Source organism: Eleginops maclovinus, chromosome 14 (assembly GCF_036324505.1).
Source record: "Eleginops maclovinus isolate JMC-PN-2008 ecotype Puerto Natales chromosome 14, JC_Emac_rtc_rv5, whole genome shotgun sequence".
NCBI classification, from domain to species: Eukaryota; Metazoa; Chordata; class Actinopteri; order Perciformes; family Eleginopidae; genus Eleginops; species Eleginops maclovinus.
The window spans coordinates 9953422-9965647 of NC_086362.1; the positions used below are offsets into that span (position 1 = coordinate 9953422).

At 39.1% G+C, this 12226-nt stretch overlaps 1 protein-coding gene and 2 long non-coding RNA genes across 5 annotated transcripts; all 3 read right to left on the reverse strand.

Annotated features, from left to right (window-relative positions):
• Positions 1-160: 160 nt before the first annotated feature.
• On the reverse strand, positions 161-3313 carry LOC134876004 (carbohydrate sulfotransferase 12-like). 2 transcript variants are annotated; one of them, XM_063900822.1, is made up of 6 exons: positions 3220-3313; positions 2542-2655; positions 2162-2328; positions 1788-1931; positions 1402-1709; positions 168-639 (listed from the first exon to the last, which is right to left on the reverse strand). In XM_063900822.1, the coding sequence occupies exons 2-6, from the start codon at positions 2642-2644 to the stop codon at positions 399-401; spliced, it is 963 nt and encodes a 320-aa protein (XP_063756892.1). In that variant the 5' UTR covers positions 2645-2655; positions 3220-3313; the 3' UTR covers positions 168-398. The 2 variants fall into 2 exon arrangements, with proteins under 2 accessions (XP_063756891.1, XP_063756892.1); XM_063900821.1 differs by having other exon boundaries at positions 161-639; positions 1402-1931.
• A 4075-nt stretch (positions 3314-7388) lies between these two features.
• LOC134875740 (uncharacterized) lies at positions 7389-8595 on the reverse strand. Of its 2 annotated transcripts, none has more exons than XR_010167272.1 (4): positions 8404-8595; positions 8213-8331; positions 8063-8116; positions 7389-7908 (listed from the first exon to the last, which is right to left on the reverse strand). It is a non-coding gene; the product is annotated as an uncharacterized LOC134875740 (long non-coding RNA). The 2 variants fall into 2 exon arrangements; XR_010167273.1 differs by having other exon boundaries at positions 8213-8328; positions 8404-8571.
• A 1667-nt stretch (positions 8596-10262) lies between these two features.
• LOC134875994 (uncharacterized) lies at positions 10263-11467 on the reverse strand. Its single transcript, XR_010167313.1, has 4 exons — positions 11276-11467; positions 11085-11203; positions 10935-10988; positions 10263-10780 (listed from the first exon to the last, which is right to left on the reverse strand). It is a non-coding gene; the product is annotated as an uncharacterized LOC134875994 (long non-coding RNA).
• Between the last annotated feature and the right edge of the window lie 759 nt (positions 11468-12226).

Here is a 12226-nt window from a genome sequence, read left to right on the forward strand (position 1 = left end):
TTTATTGTTTAATGTCTTCCTTTGTTTGTTTACCACCATTGAACTTTCTAACCCTTTTGTGTATTCAGTATTACCTTCCTCTCTTTCTTTCTCATTTTGTTGTCACTTCTTGTATTATATCGCTCGTTGTTTAACCATGTGCTAATTATCTCCCCATGTTTTGAGTAGAAGTATATCTTGTGTTTTGGATTTGCTTATTTTCTACCCACCTCCTGGCATTTTCTTTAAACCTCTTAAGAAAGATTTCTCCAAACTGGTGTGAATAGGTTTTATTTACAAGAAAAAATCCCCTTAAATAACCACAATACTTTAAACAAGTTTATTTGAGGTGTTTGAGTATTCGTCATGTCCTTTAGAGATTGTTCTGTACTCAGCACTGAGTTAGTGGTGACTTCCTCTCAAACATCCAGTAGTTTTTCAGGCCTTTTGTAGCCAAACATCCTGAAGTCCTCCTCATAGAGCGTGTACAGCTTCCTCCTGTCCTCTAGGGGCACTGTGCTGAACCAGTCTAACAGAAAAGCAGATGTGGTCATGTTTTCATAGGAAGGAGGGAACCTGATGTCTTCCTGCAGCATTAAGATCTTCAGCAGCTGTGTGGCGTCCTGCTGAAGAGTCTCCTGATGGCCCACAAAATCATACCTGACAGGTGAAACAAACTGGTCAAAATCTGCATTGTTTTGTGTTGACATTGCATTCATTTGTAATATGTGTCTAGGAACTTGTAAAGATATTTCAAGCTCAGCTGCAGCAATTAGGAGTGTTCCTGTTGGAATGCGTCCCTCCTGTGATTCCCTATTTGAACACAATTCTAAATCACCAAAGTATACATTCACAGATCTACAGGGAAAGTCTCAAGATAGAAACAAAATCATCAAAGCTGGGATACATTAGTTTTCAATTTAGTCCATTCAGGGACAAATCCTTAAAGGTCAGACACTAAAATAAGAGATTCATAATGAATGGCAAATGGGTTCTTGAACAGTATGCTGAGGTCTTAAACAAAATCTGTAAACTTTATTCAAAAATATATCTGTTAGTTTATGTCAATGATATTCCCTCTGTGATATCTCATAGCTGTTTCAAAGTAGGAGTAAAATTCAGCATTCTGGGATAGTTATCTCCATTTCATTTGAATTTCTTTTATGCTGTTCACAATAATATACAATAATATTAGAATTCACCTGTAGGATCCATGAATGCCAGAGAGTGGGGATTTATTTTGTACATTTAAGAAGGTTTTTCATGTTTATATTTTGGCATTGGTCTTTGTTTTGTGATCCATTTTGGGTTTTGATTAGTTGGGTCACGTGTGTATGGACGGCACTTAAAGCAGTAATTTGTGTATAAAGTAGTTCCTCCATAGATCCTACCCACCACAGAAACAGACATTAATGAACGTACTTTATAAGACAAGGGTGGCACAGGCGATGCATCTGCCTCCAGTGGGGTTCAAAAGGCTCCTTCTTCACCGTCAGCGGGTCCAGCAGGTACTGGATGAAGTTCTGGAATGAGACTCTCATCCCGGATGCGTTGGCCTCGTCAAGGGTCAGTGGAGGGTCAGTCTGGTTTGCATACAGGCGCAGAATGTGCCGGCCATATTCTTTGTAGAAGTACTCATTGGGGTGCTGGAACTTGCTTCTATAGGCGGAGATGAGACGCACAAATGGGTCCCGGACATACAGGAACTTTGTGTATTGCTTCAACTTGGCCTGTAGTAAAAAACAAAAAGTTAAAGCTTCCTGGTTGTGATTGTTAGACCCTTTTGATTGGTCATTGTGTGGACTGACCCTAATCTCTGGTCTTGGGAAGCTGTTGAGGAGAGGCAGAGTGTCGGGGAGGTGGACAAAGTCAACAGATATGGAGACAGGGTCAGGATAGGGCTCGTCCTGGGTCAGGGCAAACATCACTCTCTTCCAGTTGGTGCACGCCACCTGTTGATAAATGAGAAATCCTTTATTCTGCTTCGGTGGGGAAATGTACTGCGTTACAGCAGCAAAGGGTCATTGCAGATAAAAGGAAAAAGAGTAGACGTATCGTAAATAATAGGCAAGTCGCATTAATTAAAATAAGTACACCATGAATTGGTTAACCACACAGACACAGTGTGAGTTCATTGAGAGTGTCCTCATTAAGTCCCATAGGTGTGTTATGTTCGTGTCACCTTGGGAATGTAACAGTAGATGATGCCGTGTTTGTCGTCCACAATGAGGTTCTCCAGCTTTTTGTTGCTGATGTCTTCTAAACGGTGTTTGAATGTCTCCTTGTCCCCGGCACATGTGTCTCTCATCAGCTGCTTCCTCACCTCCTGCATCTCATGGATCCTCTCCTCTGTTATAAGACGGAAATGTTTGTTTAGGTGTTAAATGTGAGTCACGATTATCCAAAAGCAAGCACAGAGGGGTGAGGTCGCCGCGCCAACATTAACTAATCTATTCTATTAATATTGTTCCGAGGCAGTGGAACATGAACCTAGTCTCTGAAGCATGAGGACGAAACAGGAAGCACAGCAGGAACGATAAGAAACTAAGACACACTTTGTACCTTGGCTGTTGTGTGACATGTCCAAGTGGTAAAAGGACAATGCAAAGAGAAACATGGATCCCACAAATCCAAGGAGCTGCTTGAATCCTCTGCATTGTGCCATGGCAACAAGAGCTGTCAATGAATCAGAAGCAAACATGTAGCATTTTAAAAACACTCATTTTTATGAATGATGGTAAAAGCCATTATCCCTACATTTCTTCCTGATTAAATACTGTATAAATAGTGTGCAAACACCAGTCTAAAGCTCAGAGGGCCGTGTAAAACTTAAAAGAAGGTGTCAAATAGTTCATGCTGGTTTTGTACAGCGTAGGATTCCTGAATCTAGTTGAAGCTAAAGTCAAGTGCATTGTGTTTGCAATCAAATCAGGTCACTAGAGTTATAAAACAGATCGTATAAGTAAGGTTTTATTTTATTTTAATGTATCCTATGGGAAAGGCACATCTAATAAGAACACAAAAATCTGCCAAATAATCACACACCATTTAGCATTCAAGGCGTCAGGAACAAACTCACTTTAGTATATCAAATTTAAACACAAACAATCATGTCTCCTTTCACATGTGTACAAGACTCAGATCAGTTTAACTCACAGAGGGGGGCAAGAGTAATTATATGAAATGAACATGCTTTGATTTGATGCTACTATAATTAAAATCCATTCAAACATCACTCACCCCGCTGCGGAATTCCCTAGTAAATGTGTTGGGATGATATGAGAGAAAGTCCGTAAAGCCTTAAGACTCATGCTGGACACAGTGAACTGTGAGGATCTGGTTGACTCAGAAGACAGCAGACAGGTTGAACAGGAGTGTTTGTACGGAGGAGTGTTTCAGCAAACATTTATTCATCAAATCCTCATCCCGGATCTCAGTTGGCAGCAGGGGTTGCCAATATTGTGTTTTTAGAAATTCTAAAGGTGTGGTTACCCCCACAAGGAAATTAAATATGTAAATGAAACTTCAGAATGACTAAGATGTGTTAATCCCCGAGCGTAAGTTTTTCACTCTTACATTACAGGGTTAGGCTGAAATACACTCACAAACAGGACCTATAGACATGCACTCACTAATGAACAGGTGGCAGAGTGAAAAGCGCTGCAAAAGTCCCGTATTTTTGGAACGATCGGGACTTGAACCAGCGACCCTTCGGTTACAAATCAAAGTTTCTACAGACTGAGCTACTGCCTCCTCAGACAGTACAAACTATTTGGTTGTATCCTCATCTGATTTATTCTGCTACATTTGAACATACATGATACCGTGTCAGAGAGGTGGGAGTGAGCAATACTTAAAAACATGTATAGAGGACTCGTAGAAACCCCCAACGCTGTTAATCTTCCTCATCTTTCTTTCACTTCATGAGATGTTGGATGTTACAGTAACTACAAAAAAAAAATACTAAATGCTCCTGCTGTCCCCCCTCCCTTATGGCGTCTGTCTGCTGATTGTTTATTTGGATATAATTACGCTGGACTGTTTACTCCTTTAAATCTAGCTCACATCTTGCAAATCAATATTATTCACAGAACCTACTTTACACCTGAAAGACTTCATAGGATAAATGAATCAATTTCAGATCTTTGCCCTAGATGTAAGACAGAAACAGGCAGTCTAATTCACATGTTCTGGGAATGTAATTAAAACATTACTGGGGGTCAATGGGAGACTCTTAAAGAGATTTCTGGGTTTGAGATTCCTTGTTCACCCAAACTGGCTTTGTTAGGCGATATCTCTGACATCCCTTCTAATAAAAGGAATAAGGTGCTCCTAATCAAACTGGCCATGATTGCTGGCAACAAATATATTGCTCTATTATGGAAGAGTGCAGAACCCCCTCCTGTGTCCACGTGGCTTAAAGAAATCTCCTCATACATGATGTTTCGAAAAAATGGTGTTTAACCTCAAAAGAAAACCACCTCTCTTTGATAATTACTGGTCTGGAGGTAGGGGTGGGTGTGACTGGTCTTAGGTGTTTTTTTGTTGTATTATCTCTTTGTATTTTATTTGACTTATTTCTTTGTATACATTCTTACTGTAATAGTCTTTTTAATTTTTTGTAATAAGCTTTTTACACTCCTTTATATTTCTGTTCTGTAATTGTGTTATGTGTGAAAAAATCTAGCTCACATCCTTTGACGTTTTGCATACAGAATCAGTGCGACATCACAGGAGAATAAAAAATTCAGTGGGTGCATTTACATAAATGTACACAAACATGTCATACAAACTGGTCTGTCAACATATTTCACACCCTATCCTTCTCTAATATCCTATTTTAAATCAAACTGTTTGAATACATTCCTGATTACAGGGCCAGTTAAAACATATAGATGAAGCTGCACAATAGTAAATGGAAACCTCAAGGACACAATATCTGAAGTATCAGATGGAGGCACTGACTGACATGGAGGTTTACAGCTCAGATTGGAACTCCTCCAGCACTCCGGTTATTATCTCTTCGTCTCTCAGATCATGTTCAATGTTCAAAATGTCTTCACCCATCTCTTCATCAGATTTGGCGCCCTCCATGGAACCCTTCACGCGCTCCAGAAATTCAAGCAATAATGTTAAGTTTGAATAAACAGTAGTTGGTTCAGATTAAAAAATATTGCTTTCAACTTAATTTAAGTGTGCAATGATCTTGCTACAATACTTAACCTTTTTAAGATTTACAGCTGCGGAAAAAATTAAGAGACCACTTCAGCAGTATAATTTTCTCTTGTTTTATTATTTATAGGTTTGTCTTTGAGTTAAATTATTATTATTATTATTTTTTATTGTGTTCTATAAAATACTGAAAATGTTTCTCTGTGTTGAAATTCAACAAACACTGGAATGGCTGCCGTACATGTAGAGATAAAAATGTAAGACAAATGTGAAGTGGTTTTTTTAATTTTTTCCAGGGATATATAACACATTGAACCAGTTTTCACCACACACACTTGTATTTTTGTGTGTATTAGCTGCTATTGATGCACTTCCATTGATAATAAATGTAAGGAGAGGCTTTTAGAAGTACTATTTTTCAATATATTGTCTCATGACCATTTTATTACATTTTTTTCCAACATACTAGACTTCATCCTATCCATGGTGTCTGTTATTGTTTAATGTCTTCATTGTTTGATTACCACCATTGAATTGTCTGCCACATACTGGTTTGTTCCACCTGTGTTTGATATGTCATAAAAGTCTTTTGTGCTTTTGTGTATTCAGTATTAACTTCCTCACAACAAACTTACTTTAGTATATAAATTAAACACAACCAGTCACGTCTCCTTTCCCATGTGTACAAGACTCAGTCTCTCATCAGTTGAACTCACAGAGGGAGTCACGAGTGGTTATATCAAATGAACACGCATTAATTTGATGCTACTACAATCCATTCAAACATCACTCACCTCGCTGCGGAACTCCCTGGTAGATGTTGGGATGATATGAGAGGAAGTAGATAAAGCTTAAAGAGTCATGCTTGACACAGTTAGCACGTTTACTTTACAAGTGAACCGTGAGGATCTGGTTGACTCTGTAAAGCAGAAGACAGAACAAACAAGAGTGATTGAACGGAGGTGTGTTTCAGCAAATATGTATCCATCAAATCCTCATCCCGGACATCAGGTGCTTGGCCTTCCCAAATTAATTAAGATTTTTTTCTTACAAATGATAAAAGTGTGATTACCCCCACAGGCAAATTAAATATGTAAATACAACTGTAGAATGATTAAGATGTATTAATCCCCGAGTGTAAATTAAGTTTTTCACTCTTACATTTACACGCATAGTCTCAAATAGTCTCACAAACAGGACCTATAGACATGCTCGCTAATGAACAATCAATACTATAATTACTTTTCTCTTTTGAGCATCTCTGCCTTTTCCTTCCACTTTATTTTGGCTTTGTCAATAGTTCTATACTTTGGTGTTTTAGAAGCGTTCCAGTATTTCTTCTAAATCTATTTTTAAGAGAGGCGTGCAACAAGTCTTAGAATCAATGGAACATTGGTTAATGTTAAAAAAGATATTTAACCAGTGCTACAGAAAACATCTGTATCAAAAGTCCTGATCTTTCCATTCATTCCTTGTATCCACCTGACACACCCTCTGTAGTTTTGCATACTGCTTTGAACACCAGGAGGCAGTATTGGATATGTGTTACACCTGTTGGCAGTGACCTTTCTCCCAGCGCACATTTTGACTTCCCTTAAAAATACCAACATTAGGTATTGTACATACAAGAATCAAACGGACAGAAGTGATTTTAAATGCAGGTTAAAACACGGATGATTTGAGCAGATTTTTTCCACATAGAACACATTTCTTGTTGGTGCTTGTCTACGCCGGGATCCTGAGTCGTGGCCCTGCCTTTGCTGTGGTCTGATCTGATGCTCTCCTTACTACTTCTTTTTTTGAAATATATTTATTAAAGAGTGCAAATTCAACAGACCATTCAAACCCCCCCACCTTCCCAAGAACTGGACAATCGGTCACAGCATTGTATCTTTCACACACCCTGAAAAAACGTAACTTGACAAAGAAGAAAAAACGACACAAACAAAGACATCATAAAAGAAAAGAAAATATAACTAAAGGGGGAACATATAGACTTAGTCAGGGGGTAAGACTTTCAGGGATTTAAAATATGATATGAACGGCTGCCACATCTCTGAGTTTCCTGATCTTTTCTCATTTTAGGAAATTCATAACTTCCTGCAGCCATTGAGAGATGTTGTATTGATATTCTGCACAAACTGTAAAGTCCACTGAGACAAAAGTAACATGTGTGATGTTGGGCGATATAAATAAACTTTGATTGATTGACAGGAAAGAAACACTGTACAAAGACATGTTATACAAACAGTGTTTTTATTATTTTGAGCAGCAACATTGATTATTTGAACAGTACATGTATTCATTTACAGTTGCAGGTCAACACAGGTCCTTCCCCAATAACCTTTTTGTCATGAAATAAATGAATGATTTTAAAGCCAGTGCATTATGATATAAAGATGAAGCAGCTCAGTAAGAAATAGAAACCTCACAGATACATTGATGCAGTATCAGAGATGGAGGCACTGATTGACAGGGAGGTTACAATTCAGCCTGGTGCTCCTCCAGGGCTTGGACTAATATCTTCATTGCTCTCAGTGTCAGTTCAAGCTCCAAAATCCTAGCATCTAACTCCTCATAATCCCTTTTTATGAGAGGCCGGGCTTCCTCCATGAAGTCCTCAGTGCTCTTTAGAAATCCCTCCGCTAATGCAATGTATTCATGTGATCCTGCCCCTGTTTTCCTCATAAACACCATCATTGGGTCAAGGAGTCTCCAATATGCATTAGTGAACACTGAAAAGCTGTCCCTTTGAGCCTAATGTGGGAAGAAAACAGACGTCATGAGATGGCATCGAATCTATTTGCTGTGTTGTGTCCACTGTAGTGCACAAGGTCGCCAATGTCTGTCATCCTGTCAGTTTTCCATCACTGAAGTTACTCCAAAGAATTGATGTGACCCGTGGACTCACCTTCAAGTTGTCCAGGTCTTGTTCATCTTTCTGAAGGCTTTCCTTGAGCTTTTCCTGAAGAATCCATCATAAAAACAATCAGTTACATTTGGGAACATAGAAGCATGACAGCAGCTCTTATATATAGAAGTTAAGTCACTATTTATTTACCAGGTCGTTCTTATCCACCAGTGAAGCTGCGATGCAAACCAGACACAGCAGAGTGAAGAGGAAGAACATCCCCCCCGCTGCTCCTCTGCTTCTGGAGGAAACTGCTGCTGCCATCTCTGCTGTAATTTAAACTATTAGAGACAATGGAGCAATGTCCAAATATTTAGAGGCATTATATGTTCTGATCTCACCTGTGATGAGTGAAGGAGAGCGTCTGTACCGGTGATGGATGGAGGGGGATGATGTGATGCCTCACCTCCAAATGTTTTATACACTCCTTCCTGTGACCTCGCCCCCTGTGCTCTGATGCAGTTTGGCTATTTGTTATTTGTTGGTTTGTTGCATGCACTCCTTGGTATTTCTTCTATGTCATGCTGTCTCTTTAGTTTGCCTTTCCTAGAAAGAGTATTTAGGAGCTTCAACTCACAGGAATACACCAGCGTTATACTTGTCTATGGCGGAAAGTCCTTTGTTTTCCACATGACTCTCTCATTTTAGTTTTACTTTAACAGAATTAATATAAGACAGTTTCACTTCAGATACAAACTACAAAAAAGAATTACAAAAAACAGAGGAACGAAAAGTGCTTAGGCAGCATTTTACAAAACCAGGTCAAAATAAAGGATACCACACAATATGTACACTAGACATGGAAAGTTGTTGGAATAACCTTTTTATTTCAAGTCATGAGATACTGTCAGTTCTATTACAGGAACTTAACCATTTCAAATAAATGCTCTCGCTGCCACCACCCCCCCTGGCGTTTGTATCTGCAGGTATGTGTTGTGATTCCAAGCAAGACAGGTTACCTCGGTATCTCCCTGACACACCCTTTTAAGTTTTACTTACTCATAAATGATATATGAGGGTTTCAATATTAGTGTGAATACAAAACTGTACACAAAGAGGTATTACAAACAAGTATTGTTTTGTGCAACAACACTGAACGTAGGACAAATATGATTCTGGCTTCACAGGTTGATTGGCCTTATAGAACAGTTTGGATTAGGTCTCAGGACACATGTGTTGCACTATAGCAGAGAGCAAATGGTTAAACAAACAAAGCTTGATGTAGAAGCAGAGTCATTATTTGTTGAGTGACCATCACTGTTTTGGACCTTTGTTGCAGTCAGGGGAAATGAACACCAGTTTTCTAAATCTATTTTTAAGAGAGGCGTGCAACAAGTCTTAGAATCAATGGAACATTGGTTAATGTTAAAAAAGATATTTAACCAGTGCTACAGAAAACATCTGTATCAAAAGTCCTGATCTTTCCATTCATTCCTTGTATCCACCTGACACACCCTCTGTAGTTTTGCATACTGCTATGAACACCAGGAGGCAGTATTGGATATGTGTTACACCTGTTGGCAGTGACCTTTCTCCCAGCGCACATTTTGACTTCCCTTAAAAATACCAACATTAGGTATTGTACATACAAGAATCAAACGGACAGAAGTGATTTTAAATGCAGGTTAAAACACGGATGATTTGAGCAGATTTTTTCCACATAGAACACATTTCTTGTTGGTGCTTGTCTACGCCGGGATCCTGAGTCGTGGCCCTGCCTTTGCTGTGGTCTGATCTGATGCTCTCCTTACTACTTCTTTTTTTGAAATATATTTATTAAAGAGTGCAAATTCAACAGACCATTCAAACCCCCCCACCTTCCCAAGAACTGGAAAATCGGTCACAGCATTGTATCTTTCACACATCCTGAAAAAACGTAACTTGACAAAGAAGAAAAAACGACACAAACAAAGACATCATAAAAGAAAAGAAAATATAACTAAAGGGGGAACATATAGACTTAGTCAGGGGGTAAGACTTTCAGGGATTTAAAATATGATATGAACGGCTGCCACATCTCTGAGTTTCCTGATCTTTTCTCATTTTAGGAAATTCATAACTTCCTGCAGCCATTGAGAGATGTTGTATTGATATTCTGCACAAACTGTAAAGTCCACTGAGACAAAAGTAACATGTGTGATGTTGGGCGATATAAATAAACTTTGATTGATTGACAGGAAAGAAACACTGTACAAAGACATGTTATACAAACAGTGTTTTTATTATTTTGAGCAGCAACATTGATTATTTGAACAGTACATGTATTCATTTACAGTTGCAGGTCAACACAGGTCCTTCCCCAATAACATTTTTGTCATGAAATAAATGAATGATTTTAAAGCCAGTGCATTATGATATAAAGATGAAGCAGCTCAGTAAGAAATAGAAACCTCACAGATACATTGATGCAGTATCAGAGATGGAGGCACTGATTGACAGGGAGGTTACAATTCAGCCTGGTGCTCCTCCAGGGCTTGGACTAATATCTTCATTGCTCTGAGTTTCAGTTCGAGCTCCAAAATCCTAGCATCTAACTCCTCATAATCCCTTTTTATGAGAGGCCGGGCTTCCTCCATGAAGTCCTCAGTGCTCTTTAGAAATCCCTCCGCTAATGCAATGTATTCATGTGATCCTGCCCTGTTTTCCTCATAAACACCATCATTGGGTCAAGAGTCTCCAATATGCATTAGTGAACACTGAAAAGCTGTCCCTTTGAGCCTAATGTGGGAAGAAAACAGACGTCATGAGATGGCATCGAATCTATTTGCTGTGTTGTGTCCACTGTAGTGCACAAGGTCGCCAATGTCTGTCATCCTGTCAGTTTTCCATCACTGAAGTTACTCCAAAGAATTGATGTGACCCGTGGACTCACCTTCAAGTTGTCCAGGTCTTGTTCATCTTTCTGAAGCCTTTCCTTGAGCTTTTCCTGAAGAATCCATCATAAAAACAATCAGTTACATTTGGGAACATAGAAGCATGACAGCAGCTCTTATATATAGAAGTTAAGTCACTATTTATTTACCAGGTCGTTCTTATCCACCAGTGAAGCTGCGATGCAAACCAGACACAGCAGAGTGAAGAGGAAGAACATCCCCCCCGCTGCTCCTCTGCTTCTGGAGGAAACTGCTGCTGCCATCTCTGCTGTAATTTAAACTATTAGAGACAATGGAGCAATGTCCAAATATTTAGAGGCATTATATGTTCTGATCTCACCTGTGATGAGTGAAGGAGAGCGTCTGTACCGGTGATGGATGGAGGGGGATGATGTGATGCCTCACCTCCAAATGTTTTATACACTCCTTCCTGTGACCTCGCCCCCTGTGCTCTGATGCAGTTTGGCTATTTGTTATTTGTTGGTTTGTTGCATGCACTCCTTGGTATTTCTTCTATGTCATGCTGTCTCTTAAGTTTGCCTTTCCTAGAAAGAGTATTTAGGAGCTTCAACTCACAGGAATACACCAGCGTTATACTTGTCTATGGCGGAAAGTCCTTTGTTTTCCACATGACTCTCTCATTTTAGTTTTACTTTAACAGAATTAATATAAGACAGTTTCACTTCAGATACAAACTACAAAAAAGAATTACAAAAAACAGAGGAACGAAAAGTGCTTAGGCAGCATTTTACAAAACCAGGTCAAAATAAAGGATACCACACAATATGTACACTAGACATGGAAAGTTGTTGGAATAACCTTTTTATTTCAAGTCATGAGATACTGTCAGTTCTATTACAGTAACTTAACCATTTCAAATAAATGCTCTTGCTGTCCCCCCCCCCCTGGCGTTTGTATCTGCAGGTATGTGTTGTGATTCATTCCAAGCAAGACAGGTTACCTCGGTATCTCCCTGACACACCCTTTTAAGTTTTACTTACTCATAAATGATATATGAGGGTTTCAATATTAGTGTGAATACAAAACTGTACACAAAGAGGTATTACAAACAAGTATTGTTTTGTGCAACAACACTGAACGTAGGACAAATATGATTCTGGCTTCACAGGTTGATTGGCCTTATAGAACAGTTTGGATTAGGTCTCAGGACACATGTGTTGCACTATAGCAGAGAGCAAATGGTTAAACAAACAAAGCTTGATGTAGAAGCAGAGTCATTATTTGTTGAGTGACCATCACTGTTTTGGACCTTTGTTGCAGTCAGGGGAAA